The 26,009-nt window shown below is 45.0% G+C and overlaps 1 protein-coding gene across 1 annotated transcript in view; it reads left to right on the plus strand.

Moving 5' to 3' along the window:
* Window positions 1-26,009, plus strand: part of PCCA (propionyl-CoA carboxylase subunit alpha) — a 381,462-nt gene that overhangs the window by 347,745 nt on the left and 7,708 nt on the right. Inside the window, exon 22 of the mRNA XM_040267408.1 lies at window positions 18,687-18,827. Coding sequence (XP_040123342.1) covers window positions 18,687-18,827 — 141 coding nt within the window. The remainder of the gene's footprint in view (window positions 1-18,686; window positions 18,828-26,009) is intronic.

Genomic DNA, 26,009 nt, shown 5'->3' on the forward strand with positions numbered 1-26,009 from the left:
GAACTGTTTCACAGTGATATTTCAGGGATGGAAATAGTTTAAATAAAGACTCAACTTAAACTCAATTTATGTTAGCATACTTCTCCATAGTAGAGAACAGTATTGCATTTTGCCCCCATAAATAGAACATTTGAAATCTTTTGACAAGGCCTTGACTCAGTTCTCTGGTTCTAAGAACTTGGCGATGGCAGCCAGCAAGGCTGCCATCAGCACTGTGGGCAGAATGATTGCTGTCACTTCACGCCCTGTGGAAAACCATGAGTTGGGGTGATGGGGGTGGCCTCCACTGGTTCCAGGTAGAAATCCCAGGACTGGTCCCAGGTAGAAATCCCAGGTGTCCAGTCTGCACAGAGCACAGTGGGTTTCCTTCCATTGTTCATCTTCGAACTGCATCGCCAGTTCTCAAATATCAGTAGCCTCCATTGTTCCCAAAAGAGTCTAGGAAAACAAGATTTTTCCCTTTGTCAGCATCAGTGTTGGCATACTGGAGACACCAGAGCTTATTGCCCTGGGACATAGTTGTTGTCTCATGAGGATGTTGGGCCAAAATAAAGGGCTTTTCTATCTGCTGTTCAATGCGATATATAAGATATTAGTGAAATATTTGTTCTGATGTTGATGACTTCTAGCGTTTGACAGAGAAACTGCTGTACCTCTGTTTTATTTTCCTGGCTCACGCATCACTGTTTCCAGGCCACATGGCTTCAGCCTCATCTTTCCAGTACTGGGTGACCTCTTTTATTTGGCAGGATGATAGGCAAGCCGGCAGGATACCTTAAGACAGACCTTCACGTTGGGACTAGTGACATTTTGGTAAAGTTGGGTCCAGCTTTTCACGCTGTGCCTACTCCTGGCAGAGTGTGGTGGCCAGTGACCCCTGGGGGGACGGACGGGTGCCCCGACATCCACACTTCACTGACGAGCCCTGTGCCACAGAGAACTGCTCTGATCCATCACAGTGAGGGACAGAGACAAGACCAAAGCTTGTGTGACCCTGGTCGTACTTCCTGATGTAAACAAATTTCAACTATATTTCACATTAAAAAAAATTTTTTTTTTCACTTCACAGAAGATGATTTTCGAAACAACACAGAAGAAGCGAGGGGAAAAAAAGTATTTTGAACATTTCTGATTCACAGATGGCCTGAGACTTTACTAGAGGTGTTAGGGTTTGACTGTCCCCAAGTTAAGAGTCTCTAATAAAGAGTTTTGAAGGAATATTCATTGAACTCATGCCTCTGTCATTCGAGGGGGATGAATAACAGATTCACTTTTTAAAAATAAGATAGGCAGTGCTTGAAACCCATCTTCAGAACACTGTAGGTCTCAAATCACCTGTGAAATGAATGGAATTAAGAAATTTGGCAAGAATGGAGTTCTGTCCAAAAGATCTAAAATAATTCTAGTTCAATCCATTTTCTCCTAAGGGGACCTTTTTTTCAGATTGAGGTGATTAGTTTGAAAGCAAATGGAGTAGCCAGACTGCATATTCTAGTAAGGTTGTAGAAAGGCTGAAAGTTAAAAGTCACACTGGTTCACTGTATCGTCCTCTCTTGCAGATGCCAGACCAAAGGCAGTGGTGGTCTAGCAGTACAGTCATTGTCATTTGTTGAGACTAGAATTTTCCTTTGGGTAATTTATAATTTTTTTAAAATATTAAAGTTTCTTTTCAAGGGTTTTGTACTCAGTTTGTTTCATAACATATGCATTCCATTGGAAGTTACCTTGCCAACTTTGCTAGGACTTTTTAGCTTCTCCATCGTTTTTTAATAAACCAAGAGATCAAATGAATACTCCCCCAGTTTCTCAGATATTGGGCAGTTACGCCTGGTTTCGGTCCATCTAAAACATCATTTATAACAGAGAACACAGAGAGTGTTCCCTCTCCAGAGAACACTTTGAGCCCAGGGCTATTCTCCAGCCTCTGAAGGTTGCTTGTGGATGCTTCATTTTCTAATCGCATCCTTACAATAATAATGTATATGGTCCAACTAGGGCCAGAAGCATTGAGGTCAAAGAAGATTAATAGGAGGGTGACTGTAGACAGCATACCACTTCCAAAAGTTCAAAACATCAAATGGACAGGACGGAACACATGCAAAAGGCACATTAAAGGCATTCCTTCCGTGAGCAGAATATGAGTCAGTTCAGACTATGGCAACAAAGGACCACAGACTGGATGGCTTAAATAGTGGCAGTGTATTCCCTCACGATTCTGGAGCCTAGAAGTCCAAGACCAGGTACCAGCAGGTTTATTTTTATTACTGAACTGAACTCAGGTCCACTCCCCCAACCACAGAGCAAAGCCAGTCTACTGACACCAGGCTGTGGTGAGGGAAAGTACAGCGTTTATTGCTAGAAATTGTGCCAGACGATTCACACCTACTACCTCATTCAGATCTTAAAATAGGCCTACCAGTTTTTATTTCCACAGGAAAAAATTCTGTAAGACAAGCAATATTTGGGAGTTCCCTAGGAATCCAGTGTTTAGGACACTGTGCTTCCACTGCAAGAGGCCCAGGTTCAATCCCTGATGATTGAAACAAAGATACTGCAAAGCCGCAAGGTGCAGCCAAAAATGGTCTCCTTTTAGTGGGTGAGGAAAGAAACTGTGAAGTGAGGTAATAATCCTAAGCCACACTCAGTCAGACTCTGAACCCCAGTTTTACCAGCACTATGCTCATAATGTCCCAGGTTTATCAGGAATTATCTATACGAAGAAAGAGTTACTCAGAAGAAGATTTTTCTAGCTAGAGGAAGAATCGGAGAAGCCATGTTATGTTCAGCTGAGTCTTGGGAAAGGAAAGCTTCTCAGCGGACATGAGTTAAAGTGTTAGTCACTCAGTCGTGTCTAACTCTTTGCAACCCTAGGGACTGTAGCCCACCGGCTCCTCTGTCCATGGGCATTCTCCAGGCAAGAATACTGGGGTGGGTTGCGATGCCCTCCTTCAGGGGAGTCTTACCAACCCATGGACTGAATCCAGGTTTCCTGCACTGCAGGCAGATTCTTTACCAACTGAGCCACCAGGGGACATGAGCTGATCCCTGCTATAAACAGAGCTTTGTCTCCCTGCTGGAGTCCATGCATTGAAACCTAATTCCCAATGTGATGGTGTTTGGAAGTGGAGCCTTTTGGAATTGACTGGCTCAGCGGTAAAGAATCCACCTGCCAATATGGGAAATATGAGTTCAGTCCCTGGGTCAGGAAGATCCCCTAGAGAAGGAAAAGCAACCCACTCCAGTATTCTTGCCTGGGAAATCCCATGGACAGAGGAGCCTGACGGGCTACAATCCATGGGGTCGCAAAGAATCAGACATGATTCACTGACTAAACAGCTAACAGCAAAGACCATGAATGGGATCAGTGCCCTTATAAATGGGACCCCAAAGGGATCCCTTGCCCCTTCTACCATATGAAGACACAGCAGAAAGATGGCCATCTGTGTACCAGGAAATGGGTCTCACCAGAGCCTCACTTCTGCCCATGCCTTGATCTTGGATTCGCAGCCTCCAGAACAGTGAGAAATCATCGTCTATTGTTAATGAACCACAAATCTGTAGTATTCTGTTACAGTAGCCCTAAGGGTCTAAGATAGTCCCATCAGAAAGCCTGCTCCCATAGCGGAGGAGGCTGCCTTGTGTCGATGCTTCTCCAAGTGTGGTTCCTGGGAACTCTAGAAATGTAAGCCCCAACCCAGAGTCAGAAACTCTGGAGGTGGGGCCCAGCACGCTGGGTTTTAACAGGTCCTCCAGATGAGTTTTGACGCTTCTTATTTGAGAACCACTGCTCATGCTATCTTAGTGGAGAACACTGCCTTTGATGAGCTGCTGCCCCTTCCATATTAATCAAACAACCACTGACTATAGTTTAGGTACTAGAGCCTGATTCAGGGCAGGTTAACTAAGATAGATGTCATGGAGAAAGGCTGCTTGATGGCAAGCATCCCATCCCGTCTTCTCAGGACTCACGCTTTCTAGTGTTCGCAACCCAGAGCAAAGAATCGCAGGTCAGTAAGGAATAGCTGAGATTCAGTACTCCTGGTGTCCCGATTATAGACACAAGTGAAATATTTCTAGTGTTACTTCACAGCTACTGTGTAGCGTCATTTAACAGTAATGGTAAAAGTTAAGTGTGCCCTTTTCAATTCGATTATACAGCTGCCACTTAGAAATTCATCCTTAGGGAAGAGATCTCAACTTCCGTGACTAAAGCTTTGGTGGTTACTTTTGGCATTTCTGGCCCTCCAGAGTCTAAATCAGCTGAGTGGTGACAATTTGTAAATTTAGGAGAGTTTTATGTTGATCAGTATGAATATTAGCATTTCAGATAATATGCAGTGGTATGTGGGTGACGGATAGAGGCTTCCACGAAATTATCATGGAGTCATTGCAACCAGGCAGAGTTATCTGTCATATACAGATAACCAGTCACGCTGTTGGGGATAATTAGAGAAAAAGGAACAAATCTGAGAAAATGAGAGGGAGGTAGAGCAGGTGGCCGAGTCTGTGATTTGTCCCTGCAGCCTTGGGAAGGTTCGAGAAACTAAGGGGGAGCCTCCCTGGGGCCTTCAGGTCGTATTTACATCTGGGCTTATCATTCTTGGGGACGGGGAGCTGAGCCCTGGGTAAGAGGGGCTGGCGGGGCCAGGTGAGGGTACTTGGAGACACTGTGGAGATGTCAAGGGCAGAGTTTGTGTGTCTTGGAAGGGGGTTGGGAGTTTTCCCCCTGCTTCAGCTGAACTAAGCATGTAAAAGGAAGAAGTGGCCTAAAGTTCTTTCTGTCTTAAACATCCTTCATGTACTGATGAACCTGTTTGCAGGGCAGCAGTGGAGGTTCAGGCATAGGGAAGTCTTGTGGGCACAACAGGGGAAGGAGAGCAGGGGACGAGTGGAGAGAGTAGCATGGAGACAGCTTGCGTTACCAAGTGGAAGACAGGGAGCCAGGGTGGGTTGCTGTGTGGCCCGGGGGGCTCAACCTGTGCTCCGCGACAGCCTGGAGGGGTGGGCTGCGGTGGGAGGGAGGCTCAGGATGAAGGGGACGCATGTGCACCTGTGGCTGATTCGTGTTGATGCAACGCAGAAACCGATACAGTACTGTAAAGCAGTTATCCTCCAATTATAAAGAAAGAAATTAGAAAAAACATCCAGAAAGAGTAAAAACAAAGAAGTTTATATAGAGTGAGTTAAGGATGGCAAATGGCAAAAACTTCATGGATTTCCTTCTTTTTAAATACACTGACATCGTTGTGTTTTACCCAGTGGAAAAGCATTTATAAACATAGATGTGTATGTTTATATTTTTATAGATATATGTGAGAAGATTTTTAAGCAAACTGTTACCAGGACGTCTGGGGAGTGGGCCTGGAGGTTGTTGGTGGGTGTGGATTGTTAGCCTGTTCTGCACACCTCTTACATTGTAGGACTTGTGCAGCCAGCCTGTAACTGTTGTTAAGTCCATAAAATGCATCTTAAATTTTATAAGAGCTTTCAGGTTTCACTCAGTCCCCAGTTCTCTTTTTCTAGTAAATCTCAAGTTCCTCAAATATGAATTCTCCTGCCAGAATTCAGAAACACAGACCTGGGAATTCCCTGGCAGTCCACTGCTTAGAACTCCAGGCTGTCCCTGCTAAGGACCCTGGTTTGATCCCCAGTCAGGGAAATAAAAATCCCAGAAGCCTTGAGGCATGGCCGAAAAAAAACAAAGACCCAAAGTCTAGGGAAAGACTGTGATAGTCGGATCAGCACAGGCAGGGCAATGTTTCCAGTATGGAGAGACCTCAGGAGAATTGAGCGAAAGGCCAAATTATTAGGCCAAACAATTTTATCAGAAATGCCGAGTGAATTTCTGTGAGGGATTAATAAGCTCCATGTTTGTAAGATGTGTGCTCTTTGAGAGAGATTCAGATCCTTAGTGAGTGCAGGTCACTCGGTCATGTCTAACTCTTTGTGACCCCATGGACTCTAGCCACCAGGCTCCTCTAGGTCCATGGGATTCCCCAGGCAAGAATACTGGTGTGGGTAGCCATTCCCTTCTCCAGGGGGTCTTCCTGACTCAGGGATTGAAGCAGGGTCTGCAGGCAGATTCTTTACCATCTGAGCCACTGTGTTTTCACTAATTGTAGAAGACCTACCCAGAGGAGCCTCCAGTGTCTTCCCAGGGAAGAGCCCAAGAATTCTCGCATCTGAATTTTGACTTGAGATATTGTGATTTATAGTAAAAAAGAAATTGTATGTTTGGTCTTTGTCCGGTTTCTGGCACAGAACTCCTAAAACCCTTGGAATTTTACTGAGTGAAATGAGTGATGAGGAGTGTCATTGTTATTTATAACAAGTCCCTCTCAACTGCACCAGAGCTTAATGAGATGACTTTAGGAAGCCCCTGAGATTGAGTCTGGTTCCCAGAGAACCAGCCAGGTGATTGACGGATGGGAACTTTAAGCCCTGCCCCCAACACCCTCCCTCCCTCCCTCCCTCCCGCCCTCCCTCTCTCCCTCCCTCTCTCTCTCTCTCTCTCTCTCTCTCTCTCAGCTGGGGGAGTTAGAGAGCTTCCAGCTTGGTGAACAGGTGGGGTGCTGGGAGGGACACACCTGGAGAGACGAGGACTTCTGCGGGTGACAGGCTTGGACTTGTGATTGCCATCTGACATGGAGGACAGTCCTACGAGATGAAGCCCGTAACCTGTGGGACCACAGCATCGGACCTGCACTGAGCTGTGGGACTCCCAGCTGACATTCAGAGAGAGGTGGAGAAGTGCTCTGGGTGGGGAAATGCCCACACATGTGGTGATCAGAAATACTCTGAGCAGAGCATGAAAAAGAAATGGGTGATTCCCCTTTTACTTAATTTTCTTCTATCTGTAGACAGGTGTTAATGATAATAAAAAAACAAAAGAGGAGCAGTGATGGCGATTAAATATTAATACGGCATTTACTGTGTTTGCGCGTTCCTCATGAAAGAATTCACCAAATCCTCACAGCAGCCTTTTGGAAGAGTTTGAGGGGGGTAGATGTTAACTCTGCTCTGAATATTTGTTGGGATTCTCCTGTGAAGCCATCTGGTCCTGGACTTTTGGGAGTTTTTACATTGTGCTTCAGTTTCATTGCTTGTGGTTGATCTGTTCTTATTTCCTGGTTCAGTCTTACCCTTCTAAGAATTTGTCCATTTCCTCTAGGTTGTCCATTTTATTGGTATGTCGTTGTTCATCCTGTTATGATCCTTTCTGTCTTGAGGGATTGTTGTAACTTTTTTTTTTTTTTTAATTTCTGATTTTATTGATTTGAAAAGAAAGGGAAGTCACTCAGTCGTGTCTGACTCTTTGTGACCCTGTGGGCTGTAACCTACCAGGCTCTTCCATCCATGGAATTTTCCAGGCAAGAGTACTAGAGTGGGCTGCCATTTCCTTCTCCAGGGGATCTTGCCGACCCAGGGATCGAACCCTGGTCACCCGCATTGCAGGCAGACGCTTTACCACCTGAGCCACCTGGGAACCCCAAGAGAGTCTCAGGTGGGTTGTAAATAACACACCACCCTACCGCCCTGCTAGAGTGGGGAGAGGTGATTTGGACCCTCTCCCTTTTTTCTTGAGTCTGGCTAAAGGTTCATCCATTTTACCTATGTTTCCAGAGAACCAGCTTCCAGTTTTATTCATCTTTTTTTCATGGTTTTTAGTCTGTATTTCGTTTGTTTCTGCTCTGGTCTTTCTGATTTCTGTCCTTCCACCATCTTGGGTTTCTTTACTCTTCTTTCTCTCGCTCCTCTAGGTGTAAGGGTGAGTTGTTTGAGAGTCTTCTTGTTTCCCTAGGTTAGCTTGTACTGCTATAAACTTCCCTCTTAGAACTGCTGTTGCTCCATCCCACAGGTTTTGAATCATCGTGTTTTCATTTTCATTAGACTCTAGGTATTTTTTAAATTTCCTTTCAGATTTCTTTGGTGATCCATTGGTGGTTTCTCACAACTTTTTGAAGTAAGCACTATTATGAGCCACAGTTTATAAATAAGGAATCTAAGATTTAGAACCGTAGAGCTAGAACTGGACAGTTAGGCATTGCTAATCCAAACTGTGGTGCTGGAGAAGACTCTTACAAGTCCCTTGGACTGCAAGGAGATCCAACCAGTCTGTCCTAAAGGAGACCAATCTTGGGTGTTCGTTGGAAGGACTGATGCTGAGGCTGAAACTCCAATACTTTGGCCACCTCATGTAAAGAGTTGACTCATTGGAAAAGACCCTGATGCTGGGAGGGATTGGGGGTAGGAGGAAGAGGGGATGACAGAGGATGAGATGGCTGGATGGCATCACCGACTCTATGGACGTGAGTTTGAGTAAACTCTGGGAGTTGGTGATGGACAGGGAGGCCTGGAGTGCTGCGATTCATGGGGTCGCAAAGAGTCGGACATGACTGAGCGACTGAACGGAACTGAATCCAAGATGTTTTACCATATGCAATAAAAAAAAATCCGCTACTGTCTCTTGAAAAATCTGAGATGTTTGAGACAGAGACAGGAAATACTGTTTGGTGAATAGTTGCTGTCAGGCACTTCTTGGTTACAAATCTTTGTTCATTTATTCATTTAATTAAAATCCTGATGTTTAAAAGTAAAGAAATTTGTTCTGAGAAGTTAGGCCACCTGGCCCAAAAGTGATGGCAGACTGAGGTCATTTGGCTTCAAAGCCTTGTGCTTTACGCTTTCACCATTTCCAACACGCCAGCTGTGTGTCCTATTCCTGAGATTGGCCACGTGACCTTTACAGGTCTCATCTGCCTTCAGTAATGTGTTTTCTGTGTAATACACACTATGAAGTGTGTGAGAAGTCCATTTAGTAGCTCTGGTTAAACTTCCTTCCTAAGATATGTCAGAATTCTAGTCTATAAAATGGCTTAGCCACTGCTGTGACACCTGATGGAATTCATGCCCAGTCATTTAGACCAGTGGTTGTTGGGTTGTGGAGGGAAAGGAGGCTTTCTTTTCTGTCTTCCTATATAGTATCTAGAGCATTGTAGACTAAACTGACAAGAGAAAAAACGCAGATTATATTACTTTTACATGGGAATTCACAAAGAAATGTGACTTGAGGGCTATATACCATCTTAACAGAGGGCAATACAGTGTGGAGAAGAGATTAGACAAAGGAGTTTGGGGGCTTCTGGGCTGGGGTGAGTTGTGAGCAGGTAACTAGGAAATGTATGACTTGTAGAAGGCTGTTTAGAAAGGTTTATTATGCAGAGAAGTGTTCCACGCAGGTGATAGGAGTTGTCTGTGGGGTGGTTCCTTTCCTGGTGTGGAAGACAGACACTTTTCCAGGGGACGTTTATGCCCAACTTTTAGACAGCAAGTGGAAGATGGAAAGCTCATTGCTCTCATCAGGCAGCCATGCTTATGCCACAGCGGCGTCTTCGGGGGAGGCATGCTGTAGTCTCTCTTGTCGTTTTCTGCTCTGATCTTTTTGGTCAGTGGTTTACTACGCCGTGTTACCATCATTTGTTTGCTTTGTCTCTTCATGTTTGAGTTTCTAAATCTCTAACCCATATGAGCCAGCGTTTTGGTGTGTTAGACTGTGAGTTTCTTCAGTGAATGCATTATAGCAAAACTATTTTATCATTAAAAACAAGACCTGTAAAGGGACTTCCTTGGGGGTCCAGCAGTTAAGACTCTGCTCTTCCAGTGGCATGGGGTCCACCCCTTGTCTGGGAACTGAGATCCCATGTGCCACGTGGCCTGGCCAAAACACAGAAATAAAATAGAAAGAAAAGAATCCAGCTATTAAAATAAAAAATCCCTGTGAAGTCAAAGCATTGTCGAAGAGCCCCTGGCATTGGCACCGTCCCAGGCCTCCGGTGTTCCCTCTCAGCGCTGAAGAACTTAAACGGGAAGGCCCAGCTCCCCAAAGTTCGCTTATTCTGCTCCCTGGAGACCATTTTACTTTAACTTGAGATGAGCAAAGAGCAGTTCACAGAGAACAGGAGGTGAGAAGACGGGCGGGGACCTAGCAAAATGGTGCACTTCCCTACCTGCATGCTTATTTACATAATTGTGTTTTTATAACATTTCCTGTACTTTTCTGTAAGCTGATGCTGCCCTAATTATAGATTTTCAAGAGAACATTTCATTGTACCCCAAATTATATAGTGCTTTTCAAAAGGTACCTTCTTACTGGTTTACCAAATACCTTATAAAGTCGTAATTACATAAAACAATTTAGGATACAGAATGGAAACCGCCTGTACTGTTAACAGATGTTGGCTGGTATTGTTACATAATTGAGCACAAGGCTTTCAAAGATCTATAATATTTTTCTTGTGCAGCAAGGAAAGAAATGACTCATTATAGCCACAATGTATCACGGAGGCTCCTGATCAAACAGAACGCATATGTTCTATTTTGTGAGTTCCGTACAGCGCATTGTCAATGGACTTGCCTTTGTGGATGGGAAAGTGCCACTTATTCCAGAAAATTGCCTTTGTGGCATATGTTAGACAGCTTGTGGGCACCTGGGTGACACAGAGGCTGGGCCCCTTCATGGGGGCCCACCTGTACACAGCGTCCCATGGCGCCCAGCTCCCAGGAGGTTGCCCCATTAACAGAGTCCTCCAGGAACCCACTGGTGACTTGCTCTCCAAGCTCGCCTTCCCTGCAGACCCGAAGTGTGGCTGGCTCCCTATACAGAACCTGCCCCCACCCCCTGCCATCATTTTCGGATCCGTATCAAGACACCAGTGTTTCAAATCACAAGGAAAGTAACCTCAGTGGAGCCCAAGGAAATAAATCCTATTATTAAGTGCTGGATTTAATGTTTAATTAATTTAATGTTTAAATTTAATTTAATGTTTCTATTTAATTCTCAGCAATTTGGTAAAAAAAAGAAAAAAAAGAGGAAAGTTATTTATCTTAGGATATTAGAATTGGAAGGACTCTTGTGTTTCTGATTACAAAACTCAATAAGAAAACGTTAGGTTCAATTTTTGCATTGTTGAAAGACAGCCCCATATTTTCTTCTCCAGAGAATGTTGTGTTTTAGGAAATACCTGGAGATATACCCAGACTTAACTAATCCCTTTCATCGGAGGTTTTGGCATTAGCCTTAAGTTCTTCCTTTCTGGAAACTCCCCTCTTTGGCCAGAATTTTGAAAGGTGAGTTGCTGAACTAGATTCTGGGCCTTTCTGCTTTGTTCTGTTGGCATGTTCCTCCCTTTCTATTCCTGTGATTCTTCCCTCAAAAACTGCCCTTAATGACAGTGTTGCTCACTGCCATCGAGGCTCCTTGCGGCACACTGAAGTTCAAGAACTGACTTAGCAGCTAAACAAAGAAACCTCGAGGAGAGGTTGATCTGTAAACGTAGCCGGACATGTTGAAAGTGATGCGTTATGTCACCGCAGCATATCAACATTGTCAATTGCATATCCTTAAACAACTCACCTAACTGAATGATTGACTTTGTGTTTAACTGCCTTTTTCAATTAAAGGAACTGAGGACGCAATATCAGAAACCATATATTTTCTCCTGTTAACACCAGCATTGTTGGTCCCACAAGGTGGGGGGTGGTATGTTGGGGTTGTGCTGGGGGCCATGCTGCTCCAGTTTAAATGGTGGAAACAAGTGAGTAATGGTGAGGAGCGAGCACTCACCCTGCTTCCAGATCTTTCCTTCGGTGCATTTCCATTTCTGTGACCTTGCTGCACAGTTGGGAGGCGATATTTCAGGGCATTTCACACTGTTTCTTTTGCTGGCATTTCTTTGCATTTCAAGGGCCTTTCGTGTTTCACAAGGCTAAACCATATACAGCATTTCTTAAATGTGTATTTGCACTGCTGCTGCTGCTGCTAAGTCGCTTTAGTCGTGTCTGACTCTGTGCGACCCCATAGGCGGCAGCCCACCAGGTTCTGCCGTCCCTGGGATTCTCCAGGCAAGAACACTGGAGTGGGTTGCCATTTCCTTCTCCAATGCATGAAAGTGAAAAGGGAAAGTGAAGTCGCTCAGTCGTGCCTGACTCTTAGTGACCCCATGGACTGCAGCTCACCAGGCTCCTCTGTCCATGGGATTTTCCAGGCAAGAGTACTGGAGTGGGGTGGCATTAGGTGGATGTATTAACTGTTATCTGCAGATGAGAATTTGAACTACTAACTGACCCCCTTTATTTGTTCTCTGTATAAAGTTTTGTTGTAACAGTGCTAATTACCAAACTGCTGAATTTGTGAAAAAGTGCACAGCAGTAATTTGCACCTTAGTGTTGCTTTGCCACTTTAAAAAAAATTGTGAACACATACACGGAGTGCACACACTTGATTTATGAGCTTCCAAGGAGCATGTTTATCTGCGGATCTGTAACCACGAGTGTAGCATTTGATGTCTGTATTTGTGAGATGCTCATTTTACCCCATAAGAGCTGTTGGGTGCTGAATGGGACATTTTAACAAGGAAGAGCTGCATTTTAAATTACCATGTGCTTGTGTTTATTATTTTTTGCTAGTTTTAGAAAGAAAAAAAAAGACAGGAAAAAATTATCTCCTTTCTCGTTCCTTCCTATTGGTGTAAAATCATGAACTAGAGGAGTAGCATCTGAAGGTTTTGGTGGAGAGTCACCATTATTCCAGTGGCAGATGATAATGGTCCTCTTCTGTTAGCTTCACGTCCCAAGTAAACATTTCTACATCATTAACGTCTTCTCACATACCTAAGCCAGCCCAAGTTCATTTTGTGTTTTCCTCTCTGTAAGAACAGCCTCTGTTCCTAGAGTTCAGTTCAGTTGCTCAGTCATGCCTGACTCTTAGCGACCCCATGGATTGCAGCCCAGCTTCCCTGTCCATCACCAACTCCCAGAGCTTGCTGAAACTCCTGTCCATCAAGTTGGCGATGCCATCCAACCATCTCATCCTCTGTCGTCCCCTTCTCCTCCCGCCTTCAATCTTTCCCAGCATCAGGGTCTTTTCCAGTGAGTCCGTTCTTCACAAGACAAGAACAGCCTCAGGTCTTGGGAAAATTTTATTTCTGTCCTGTGGGCATGTCAGGAACATCCCCTCCAGGTATCGCTTAGTAAACCTGGGAGCCAGAAACCCAGACAGGGAGGGAGCTCTGACTATCTGAAAACTTTACACCTTCCGTATTGTTATACGTGTACTTCAGATTAATTCCACCTGCCTCTTAGTTGGATTTCTGGTGGCTAGGAACTTTCAAAAGATATTTGTGTTTTTAAAAAGAAACACAAAAAATTGAATTTTCTTTCCTGATACAACAGTTTTTCTGTACTTGTAAGAAATCCTGCTCCTGGGCAGAAAGGAAAGGTTTCAAAGGAGCCTCATCTCCATATGGTTTTAGTCGATAATCCTTTATCCACCATCTTCAGCCCTCATTCCTTTGCTTTCTTGCCTGTGGCTACATTTCTATCTCTGCATCAATTAGCACAGTGATTTATACAACAAGCAAGCAGTTTAGAGGTAATGGTACACAATTAACATCTCATTCCACCATAAAGGGTATGCTAAATACCCCAGTCATTGCTTTCTCTGCCTGGAATTGAAATAAGTGTTTGTCTTAATTCATATGCTATCTGATGTGAAGTGGGCCTGCTTTGTACTGCACTACACCATTAATCTAATTATAGATAGCTGCAAATGAAGTGCTGTCTGAGCCGGGAGATTGAAGAAAATAGCCTTTTGTCGTTTAGCATGACTCTGTGAAGCAAGATCACACTTTCCAGGGCAATACCGCAAAATGGAGATCTCGGTAATATTGCTGCCTGTTGCGTCTTTTCTAATTACAACAAGCATTGTAAACACAAGCCGGAGCCGATATAAATAGAGCTGTAGATACGCTGTCACGCGGGCTGTCGGAGAAAGTCCTCCGAGTGCTGTTGGATTAAATGATGCGTTCTGATTGACAGCTACCTTGAGACTGTGCTGATGGAGTTGTCTCAGTATTACGCTAACGGCTGCCCGGTGCTGGCCGCTGTGCCAGGCGCTTGGACTGCTGTCTCTCCATTTCGCCTTCTTCGCCAGGCCTGTACTTCCAGGAGGACGGCGACAGGCTTTCATCCTTTATGTTTTTCGCGCTGTTCCGTGGACAGTTTCTGTTGGTTTGGTTTTGCAGGGCCTGATGCTGAAGTAGAGGGGTTTCGCCTGGCTTCGAACCGCCGCTTTGTCAATTGTGTATTCCTCCGCCACTGTCCTCCACGGTCAATTGTGTATTCCACGAAGAATTCAGGAAACGAAAACAAGCTTGAATTACAGCCCTGGTTCCACCTAAATGCTGTATTTCTCGTGGGCTTTTTTCTCCCTAGTTTTTTAAACACCTTTGTTTTCAGAGATGCATCATCATTTCTGCAGCTCGGCATTTCTGTCACTTTTGAACCATTGACGTTTCCCTCCCTCCGGCTCAGGGTTAGGGACATTTCAGCCTTAGCTCTCAATGCCACACTGTGGAAATGAAGGCACAGCTTAACGTTGCAGACCCTTGGGGCAGAAGGTATAAAACTCTGAATGAGAAGAGATCCTTGTGTTTGGACAAATGTGTTGGCCACATTACTTAGCCAGGGCCGAGGTGCAGTGTAAGGCCAGTGCTTCAGGATGTTAAGATAACTGATGTAAACTAATTGATGGTGAAGTTTCATCGTTTATCCTTCAGTCCGTGATGGCTGCGCGGGCCCACGGTTGACATGAAAACCACGAGCAGAGCATCACTGTACGTATATACAATTCTTGTTCTGGGAAGAATGACGCAGGGAGGGAAGACCGGAGCTGAGCCTGCTTTGTGAGGAACGACAGAGGAGCCTCTGAAGTCACAACTGAAAAAAATAAGGAAACAAACCGGAAGCACTCATCTTGTGAGGGGACCCCAGGCCCCTGAGTCTTACAGGCACGCGGGATGCATAAAACCGCTGGTATGTGTGGAGGCCTCGGGAAGAAGCACGGGGATTTAAGCTCTATGAGGAGATGCAGATGCTAACCCAACCGATACCCGCAAGACGGTGCATTGTGTGACCATCTGAGTGCAGTGTGCCGGCCGAAAGGGCTCTTTGCTGCCTGGGGCACCGAGCAGCACGTGTGCTGGGCAGGAGTGGGCACGCCCACTGGCAGGATGTTTCCGTTAACCAAGTCTGGTTAAAAAGCATCTCTCCCCCCAAACTATGACGGGCCCACTCCTCCCCTAGCAACCACCCCACCTGGCACCCCCTGCCTCACCACCTTTCCCCTCCTGATTCAGGTTCCCTGTTGAGAGCTGTATGTTCATTTTTAACACAGTTCCACTGTGTTCCTTTTAATTGTCCATCTCTTATTTTCTTCCCAATCCTTTTTATGTCTGGTATAATTTTTCTCTCTTTCTTTTGAACTTTCTAGGGAGAAATTTTCTTGTTAGACATGGGTTTTCACTGCAGACACTACAAAATGAATTTGCTTAAAAGGCGGAGCTGGGGTTATTTGACCATGATTCGGTTACTAGATAAAGCCTAGGTTGAGGAACTGGAGCTCTGGGGAGCACCTGTTTTCTGCTCCAACTTACACTAAGAAGTGTGTTTTCAGGAACTTAATAATTTGCCTGTGGTTTAGAGAGCACCTCCCCACATCCACAAGGTGAGGTTCCCTCCTGATGGACCTGGAGCCGCTCAGCTTCCAGCCTCCCCCGGCCAGCAAGCAGCCTCCGCATCAAGCAGACATTTCTCCAGACCTGAGGAGGGCAGAACCTTCTGGCTTCTCCCAAGATTGCTTCTCTCTCTCATCAGTGAACCTTTAGCATCCTGGCCAGCCACCCCCAAAACAGCGAATTGGTGGTCTGTCTGCTTGCTTCGGGCTCAGTCGGTCAAGAATCTGCCTGCAGTGCAGGAGACCCAGGTTCCAACCCTAGGTCGGGAAGATTCCCCTGGAGAAGGAAATGGCAACCCACTCCAGTTTTCTTGCCTGGGAAATCCCAAGGACAGAGGAGCCTGGCGGGCTACAGTCCATGGGGTCCGAACGAGTCGGACACAACTGAGTGAGTAACACTTTCCTGCTTGAAAATAATAACTTACCAGCAAAACTCTCCAGAAAAGTCCTATGGGACTCCTTAGGAATATTAAAATATTTAGCATAGGATAAAAGTGCGCACACATCATAGGGTATTTTCCTGAAATCTCTCACCTTGTTGACTGCTCTGCCTGTGCCCCCTAAGAATTCAGAGATACCAATAAATAGCTGTTTTGATCATAAGCTCTGAAAGCCCTCGTGTACATGCTCCCTTTCTGGGGCATCAGAAAGCGTTTGCAGTTCTCACCACGCAATTCACCCCGATGGGCCTCTGTGCTGCCTTGCCGCTCACCTCCCATCCTGGCCGGCGCCCCCTGGCCCGCCACAGTGCCAGCCCAGAGATCATTTCGAGAAGGCGTGTTTGTGTGGGCACGCTGAAGGGCCAGGACAACATCAAAGGTAATCTTAAAACGAAAACCTTCTCCACCGCTGCTTTTTCTATTCAGAAAGGTCATCTCAAAGCCAACTGTTTGCAACAGAGCCTCTCCCAAGGCATTTACGCCCGTTGTTATTTTTTGCTTGTGATTACAATAAGTCGCTTATCCCCCAAACAGATTTAAGAACAATAAACAAATACAAAAGGAAAAGGAACATCTCATCAATAACAAAGACCGCATCCAAAGGCATTGAGTTCTGTGACTCTTTTACATCTCCTTCCAAGCAAAGCAGGAGTCCCACGGAGAAAGGAATCCAGATAGGAAAATTACAAAAATAGTAAAAAGGATCCAGTTGTAGTCAGGATCTTGTCATTTCTAGGGTGCACTGGTGCTCGGGACAATCCTGGCACTTTATTTACCCGAAAGGGTTGGTTTGGGATGCAGCTAACATTGGTTTTTAAGGGTATCCTCCATGGTGAAGTGTGATAAATCAAATTATCCTGGGTGTAGAAAGATAACCTTGCCCCGAGTTCACATTTTGAAGTCAAATTGTGCGAAACACAAGAAAAGATCTGTATGCTTGGGGGAAAACTAGCCAGCTGGACCCAGCGCTGAGCAGTCCCAAGAAGAAGCCACACCGGAGGATGTCAGCCAGACGAGTAACTTTTTGTTACTTTGTTGTTGACTCTGATGTGTCTAGTGAGGTGGGATTTGCTTTTCCAAGGCATTCAGAGCGCAGATATTAAAACTATGCAATTTGGTACAATTATATTCTCCGCCCCTCCCACAGTCAAGCCAGCCCCACCCCCCCCCATAGATTTAATGAAGGACTTTGAGGTGCATTTTGTCGTTGATAAATAGCCCCTCTGCCCAGAATGTTTATTAGAGTGACAGCAGAGTGCATTCTCCTTGCTTTTTCCCTTGCCACTTATGACTCAGATGAATTTTAATAGGAGCAAAAAGCTTTTATTTGCGCTGTAATTTCACTTAAGGATCATATCCTTCAGAAACTGGCAGACACGTGTACGTCTGGATTGCAAAGTACATGCTCAGGAGTAAAGGAAAACACGCAGGAGACGTAATTATTCAACCTGTCACAGCACCACGAGTCCACTTGGAATTTAGGCCATCAAGTTCTTCCGTGGGCCCTCTCCCTGCCCCCAGCCTCCGCCCCCCCCCCCCATGCCTTTGAAAGTAGGCCTTGAGCGCACACTTAGAGATGTCCACCGCCCTGGACAGGATGAAGGGTGATTCCATTTGGCTTTTGCCTCCCTGCTATCACAATACCCAAGGAGTCTTTGAGTTACAACAGCTTTTTTCTAACAAAATGGAGCTGCCTGGTCATGCCATCTCCCTTGCCCCCAGGGGAGATGCTCTTTGGTAGGAATCAGAAAAATCTTCAGGTGGTGGTTCCAACTTGAGCAAGCAACACTTCCCCCAACCGTGTCTTGTCTCTGTTTGGACAGACCAAACCCTGGCTCCTGTGTTTATTCACAGAGATCTAGGATCCGCCCCCCGCCGGGCAGAAATTCCTTGTATTAGAAAGGTTCTGGTGGACTGAGGGGCCTTTCATGTGCCCCTCACCTAGAAAATGGGCCATTGAAGTCCCGGGCTTTCGGATCGTTTCCCCTCAGTGGTTTTAAAAATATTGTCTCTTGGTGCAGAGGATATTCACATTGTATTTCATTTTCATCAACTCTAACCATGATGTTAACGCTGGAAAGACCACGTAATGTTGTGCTTAAAAAGAAAAAGTAACTTTTTCAATCATGAATATAATGTTTTATGTCACTGGAAAAAAACCCTGAATTTTAAATATTCTTTTGCCCCAAATGAACACCAAAACCTTTTGTCTTAACTTACTGATAACGCGGTCCAGCCGCTGTCTCGGGGAGCCGGGGGTTTGACACAGCCGTCTGCTGCCACCTACCGGTGAGTGCTGGCATCACCCGCCTCTCTGCTGGCCGGCCCAGCTGCAGAATGTGTCCACTGGGAAAAGTTTCTAAGGGAATACAGGAGAATTCTGTCTTCTTTGTAAGGTTTTAAGATGTTTTTCTCAATGATCCAGGATAATTACTGTTTGTCACTAATGAATTACTGGACTTGTTCCGCTTTCAAGAAATTTTATACACAACTGGCTCACAACATAGGGCAGAAGCAAACGAATGCGTTTTGCTTTCCGTGTGCAATAGTGAAAGACTATGTGACTTCAGAGGTGATGTAACTTAAAAGCTGCAAACTGATTTTGAACAATTGCTGCATTGGAGGAGGAAAAGTTCATCGTGTGATCTCACTTTTTTTTCTCCCCCTTTGTGTAGTACAAGGTGCGTATACTCACCAAACTTGCTGCAGAGTTGGACAAATTCATGCTGGAAAAAGCTGCCGAGGATACAAGCAGCATTCTGCGCTCCCCAATGCCTGGCGTGGTGGTGGCCCTCTCTGTCAAGCCTGGGGACCTGGTAAGGACTGTCCCTGTCTGTCGGGGCGGGGGGAGGAGCGGGACAGGCCAAGGCAGGGTCCCAGTCTTGAGTCACATCACCCCACAGTACAGCAGAGGAGCTTTTGTACACTCCTTGTGCAGCATTTCACATCACAGTCTCAGCGCCTCTCCTCCCCAACGACCCAGGGAAACTGGAACAGAAATAAGGCCAGATCCATTGTTTCTTTGGCAAATTTAGCGTCTCAGGAAGCACTTATTTAAAATTCCTATTTACCCTCTATCTCTCTGTGGTTTAAGCATTCCTGAAGAAGTCATACCAAGAAATAGCACACACACCGCCCCCCCCCCACAATGGGGGAACTTTTGGCATGCATCCTGGAATAAACGGGAAGGGTGCTAAGGAAAGTTATTGCCGTAATCTTTGTGGTACCAGAGCACTTCCCAAATAAAATCTAGGATCAGAGGTTGGATTTTTTCATTTTGACCATGTGACATTAAGGCACAAATCAAGGGTATATTATTAGTATTTCCTCACATGTTCAGTCTCCAGGTCATTTGCTGTGGACAGATTGGTAGGATACAGTCATTGTCCTAGAACAGATAGAAATCTATTGATCAGCACTGAAAGTAGAATGAAAACAAAGATGCAACCGGAAGGTTTTCAGGGAGCACTTCAGTCCTTGCGATTTTATTTCTGTGCTGGGAGAGCACAGCCAAGCACGATGGTCTTCAGTGGATGATATGGTGATTCCATTTTGTGTCTCAGTTATGTCACAGGCATTTATGCATTTTCCTGTAAACATGATATGAAAACTGCCTCTCTGTTTCTTTATTAACGTAAGTAAATTAATGTTGAGAAAAACTAATGTAGTTGGTTGGCATTAGCTTCTAAAAAAAGTACTTGGAGTAGGCGAATATGAGCAAAAAATGATTGGTTTCAGTTGTTTTAAAATGATTAGGCCTGAAACTGATATGTGAAGTTGGAAAACTGACCCAACAACTGCTTTACCTGATGACACAGAAATGGAAGTACCGGCTTTTAAAAGAGGTTCGGAGCTGGGGATTGTTACGTTTGAAAGCACTGACATCCCCGGAAGAAAGCCCTCTTTAGGACTGTTAGGCTACCTAGCGTCAAGGATTTGGGAGAGGTGATGCAGATTCAAGATTGGGTTGAATATGGCGCTGGGGATTGCCTTGTATCGCTTCCTTCTGAAGGCTTTGGCCTTGAGGTTGAGAAGGCCTATACCCACTCCATGAGCAGAACAGTCAGTGGAATCTCCTAGCGACTAGAAGTGTAGGCTGGTAAACAATGGGAGGGAGTCGTGCTTTGGTTGTTTTTATTTTTTCATTTTCCTCCTTAAGCTTTTTCTGGAAGCCACAGAGGCTGTATGCAGCCATCCTGAGCTTGTCAGTTCTAATTATGCGGCTTTAATTATAAAACCACATTTGCACTTAGGAAAGAAACAGTCACTGAAATCCTTACTTTTCTAACACCTGAATCAGGGCCTTAGAGGAGGGAGGAGGATGGGGCGGTGCTCCTGCTGAGAGATGGGGGTTGGCTTGGGATTCAGCCTGGAGGACGGGAGCCGCCCGCAGACTTCTTTACATCAAGAGCTTCCTCCTGGCCTAGCTGCTCCAGAGACCACAAGTGTTTGGCCTTCATACTCTCCGTTTCCTGATTCATAATTTAATGTGGGAAAGCACAGCATTTTAGTAAAATGGGACAGTGTGGTATTAGGTCTTGGTTCATTTGGGGGGAGCTCAGACATCAGAAACCAGCACCAATAATCAAATGTGGGTATTCAAGAGTGGGTTGCCTTGAGAAGGAACTGGGGCCTCTATTTTAAGTATTTCTTTGAAGACAGAGCACGTGACGGGCTTTGGGGGGGAGGTCCACAGACTTGCCCCCTGGTCACCTTGCTTCTCAGTGCGCACCTGTGTGCCCAGGCTGGTCATGGAGGGCAGGTGTTTGTTTTAATTTCTCTCTCCAGCTTCCGATGCCACTTTGGTCCTTGCAGGACTTTCTTTCAGATTCTGTATCATTGTATTTTGATAAAACAGTATTTTCCCTTGAGTTATTATTTGTAAAAAATGTCCCAGACCGCTAAGACCTGAACCAGATGCAGGGTGTGAGACGTTTAATTGCCTGCTCTCCTAACAGCTTCTACAATTAATGCTGCCTTGAGTGATAAGAACACAAGGAACTTTTCTTGGGCCAAAGGCATGGCCCATACCTGAGGACACTGCAGGAAAATAACTCTTGTAGCCAGTTTTGAGGTTTAAAATTATTTTAACACTGCGGGGCGTGTTGTCTTGTTCTTAGCAATAACAATAGCTGGGCCAGGGTTCCTCTCTTATCAGTAGAAAGATAATGGAATCAGTCATCCCTGAGTATTTTCAAGGAAAACACTGACCAGGAGAACAGGGAGGGGCCTACCTGCATTCTGTTTTTCTTTGTAATGTTATTTTGTATAGTTTAAATCCCAGCTATCTGTCATTTTTATACTTAGTGTAAGTAGAACCTAACGTGTCTTGGAATGGTGGGCCTGGTACTATAGCGTGTCACGTAGGGAATGAGGGCAAATCTGTTCTGCGAAGTAGAGTTTTAAAAGACCATAAAGGGCCTCAGGACAAAATGAGCTAAGGTGGCCCTTTAGAGGTGGCCAGAGAGCTCAGTGGGCAGAGGACGCGCCCTGCCCCCCCCCCCCCACCCCCAGCACAGAGGCTGGGTTTTACTCCTCAGTGCTCATTTTAAGTTCACACAGCAAAAGTCGCTAGTACTTTTTCAGTGTCTATTACATGCTGTTTAACATTAAATGTGGTAGGGAAATCAGTTTTTTTAATTATTATATAATATTTTTTAATATGTTGGGAGGGAATGCTAGTTCATAAGTAGTAGAATGCATATATGGAGAAGGCAGTGGCACCCCATTCCAGTACTCTTGTCTGGAAAATTGCATGGACGGAGGAGCCTGGTAGGCTGCAATCCATGGGGTTGCAAAGAGTCAGACACGACTGAGCGACTTCACTTTCACTTTTCACTTTGATGCATTGGAGAAGGAAATGGCAACCCACTCCAGTGTTCTTGCCTGGAGAATCCCAGGGACCAGGGAGCCTGGTGGGCTGCTGTCTCTGGGGTCGCACAGAGTCGGACACGACTGAAGCGACTTAGCAGCAGCAGCAGCAGCAGCAGAATGCTTGTAAGCATGTAAACCAACAAGAAATGAAGTCAGGGTGGATTGAGAACAGCTAGAATCACACATTTAATTCAGAAAACAGTTGCCAGAGTGACTTTTATATGCCTTTCCTATGTGCCTTTTTCATCTTCCTTCTGAAAATAATCTTAAAATAACTGATTTTTCATTTTGAAAAATACCTACTTTTCTATACCTTTAACAATATCATAAACCAGGGGCACTTCTATAATCAAAGCTAACATTTAAAAGATAACTTGTTTTACGTTTTTAAACTACTGTCTTTATAATTTCTTGAACAAAAATATTAATATGTTCTTTCAGAATGATGCTGAATACATTTTTTTCCCCCAGCATTAGACTCACCACTGCTGAATTTGTGGTGCAATTTTCATTTTGACTTTGACATCAGAAACAAAAAATAAAAGTGAGGCAACCATGGGGATATTTAATATTGCATTTGAGTAAGATTCTTTCTAGTTCTGTTTAGCTTCTACAGTCATCTGAGATTTGCATCAGAAATGCTCATCTAGCTTGATGGATATTAACTTATTGTGGTGTACTCATTTCATGATATATGAACTTCAACTCATTTTGCTATATACCTTAAATTTATACAGTATACTCATGTCAGTTATACCTAAATAAAATGGGAAATTACAAGAAAAAGAAAAAACAACAGTACCCATCTAATACATCACAAACTATGAGACATGAACCAGAAGCAGCCTGTATACCCATTTACATTTCCTTCTTTCTTAATTATTATTTTGTAAGTTACTAGTTTGTCAGACCAGGTAAAATCATAGATCGGTATTAAGTACCTGTTGCTGCTTTTTTAAACCACTTAGCCTGAACAGTATTGGCAAGACAAGAGTTTGGAGTAGTTTAGTGGGGCTGAGATGAGGAAGATCCACTTTGTAATGAAACTGACCATTAGCAGAAGGGTAATTAACTGTTTGAGATTGCTGCTCTCATGAACAGTTGTCTTGGGCAAAAAACAAACAAAAAATGGCATATTCTATAAAGTGCACAAGGAGAACATAAAGTGTGGAATCAGTACTAGGCGCGCCCCCCCAGGATTCACGCTGGTTGTCTTTCCTCCGGGCACGTGTTCCTCTGGGGGGCGGGGCGGGTGGGGACGGCCACTGCTCTGGAGACACGGGTGTGTGCATAGCACTCAGAGCTGCCCAGCATCCCTAAACCACCTGTGACTGCGCTTACGGCAGATTGAAGGAAGCCTCGAATGAACCTGCCAGGAGCCCTTCCCCTTCGCCTTTGAGGCTGCCTCTGCCCGCAGGTCTCCCACAGGAGAAGGGCTGGGTGGGGGTGACTTCGTCCTCACGCAGCCCAGTATTGAGGGCCACATCTCCCTGGCAGAGGACTGGGCCTGGGTGTTGGATAGAGTCTGCAGAGTCTAGGGTGTCCAGTCCTGAAAGAACTGCCATCGTTTCCACTTTTACATAGCGGGGGCAATTCAGTGTGTTGCGTAAGCTGCCAGTGTCTCACCCACACCTGGCTGTATTCCAAGGCAGGTCTAGCTTCATGCGCTCGTTCTGGAACATTTTTCAACTTTAAATTATGAAATACTACAGACATAAAGAACATTGTAGAGTATAATAATGCAGATACTCATGTGCTCTCTGCTCACCTTTACCATATTTTCCTTCAGATTTTATTTAACAAAACGTGGCCGATACGGAGAACTTGCCCTGTGGCCTCTGCCCAGCAGAATTCTTGCCCTGCCTTCTTCAGAGGAATGGCCATCCTGAATTTGGCCTTTCTATCTTCTCCAGATGACATTTATTTTTGACTGTTGTTGATGAGTTTTTGTGGGTGGTTAACAGTTGGGGAGTTTTTACAGTTTTAACTTGACAAGGATCAGTATAAAATGAAATATTTCTGTGGACCAGTCAGATATTGTAGGCATGTCTACAAGTTGGCATCTGATTTTATTTTTCAAGGGATCTCCTTGGGATGAGGCGACATGTTTTCTTTGTTTTAAACGGTTTTGAAGATGACGATTCCCAACCTTAAGGAGATTCCAAATATCTTCTCTTGCCATTTTGCTAAAAATAATAGTAACAATAATAAATTTTAAAAGGTCATTGTCTCACAGAGTCCTTTAAAGCAGCATATTTCACATAGATTGAGAATTCAGAGTGATTTGTTAAAGGTACCATCAGTGACATCAGTTTTAACTGGTTCTCTTTGTAACTTAGAGGTTCTGACTCCAGTTTTGAGCTCACTTTGGGGTGGTGGGAAGTAGTAATTCTCTTAATTTTAAGGAATTTCCCGAAAAGCTGGACACGTTTTGTACTGGCCGCCTCTCTGTATTCTTGCCCTAGACTCTGAGCTCCCTGCTTTGATGCCCAGCTTGTGTCCAGGTCAGGATGGCAGCCTTGGGTGGGAGGGCGAGGAGGCCCCAGGAGTGCCGGGCTGGGCCAGTGCCTCTCCCCTCAGCAGCCTCCTGAGGGAGTCTTGGGTGCCCAGACCCAGTAAAGGAGGCCTCACGCTGCAGATAAGGGCTTTGGCAGCGTTTCCGTCGCCTGCCCGCTCTTTCTTTGTAATCTGATGATGGTTCCTTCCATCACTGCTTACACACTGCCCGGTCTCCTGGGGTCTCTTCTCCCACCCTCTTTACATGAAGATCTTGGGATGTGAATGCACGTCTCTTCTTCAGGAAATATCAGGGGATATTACCCAGCCTATCTCACCAGCTCAGAAAGAGGAAGTTATTATAATCAGATCCTCGCATTGCTTTTTAACCAAATCTAAGATGCCTTTTGCTTGTAGCTGTTAACAGCGTCTGTCTTCAGATCTAAGGGCCTCAAAATGCACTGCATTCAGACACCTGTGTTCTCAGTCGCACAGCCTTTAAAACCGTAATTGAAGGATTTTCACTTTTGTGGAGTCGGCAGCAGGGTTGACACTGATCCCTGCTTTCGGGTGGCCCAGCGCAGCAGAAGGGGAGACCAGGGCGGCCCGGTGAGCCCTCCGAGCCTTCTGTCTAATTTGGCAGAAAAACACAGAACGTAGGACAACAAAAGAAGGCTACCTTTTCCATAAAAATTCTTCTTCCCACCCACCCTTCTTCCCCCCCACCCCCAAAAAAAGGGATTTAATTTTTCAGCTGCATGCAGTGATTTGGTGCTCACTCTTGCATTGAAACAGTTGCTGTCTGAACAGGCAGGAAACACTTTTCTTTTAATTGCTGAAATCATTCGGAAGTGCTTCGTGCCCTGCTTCTATACAGCAGATGCTGTGCATTAATTGGCCTGCGTAGAAGTGACCCAGGGTTCCTTGCAGCGGGCCCAGTTTTAGGCAAAGGGCTTAAACAGCTTATTTATTATTTTGTATAATTTGGCGTACATTATGTGCTCCTGCACGTGTCGTATTTCATGGTCTGCAGTTTCTAATGTCATGTGGGTTTCAAAACCTGTGTTTCTCTGGTAATGTACTAGCAGCAGGTAAGCTCAAAATACCATCCATCAGGAGCTAATTTTTTATCCAGATACTCCAATGACTGATGAACCTGTCTTTTGTATGAATGTTCAGCGCAGTAGAAAGCCATATGCCACTGGCACGGTTTCCCATGCATCCTTTAGAGATGCTAGAGAGTAGGCTTATGGGTGGGGGGGGGACCCTCCACGCCATTTGTGGCCTTTTTCCTCTATTTCCAGGATAACGCCTTAAAAACAGCCCTGGTTGTGGATGACAGAAGAGGATAGGGACCGTCTTAAAGGAAATCCGACTCCTACCATCCTTTTCTTCATCAGAAATATGACTGCACACTCTTAATAGGAAGCCTTGTTTTGTTACTCCCCGTCTGTTCAAAACAGACCTCAGCCCATTAGAAGGGCCTCCCTTGTGTGGAAAGACCACAGCTGTTACTGTAAATTTCATCCCGTCACTGTGTCACCCCCATTTTGTGGCTCTGAAGGATGAAATTGAGAAATGGAATACTGTGCAGTCATCCTTCACATCTCCAATTTTAGGCCTTTGCC

The sequence above is a fragment of the Oryx dammah genome, unplaced genomic scaffold (assembly GCF_014754425.2).
Source record: "Oryx dammah isolate SB20612 unplaced genomic scaffold, SCBI_Odam_1.1 HiC_scaffold_24, whole genome shotgun sequence".
Taxonomy (NCBI): Eukaryota; Metazoa; Chordata; class Mammalia; order Artiodactyla; family Bovidae; genus Oryx; species Oryx dammah.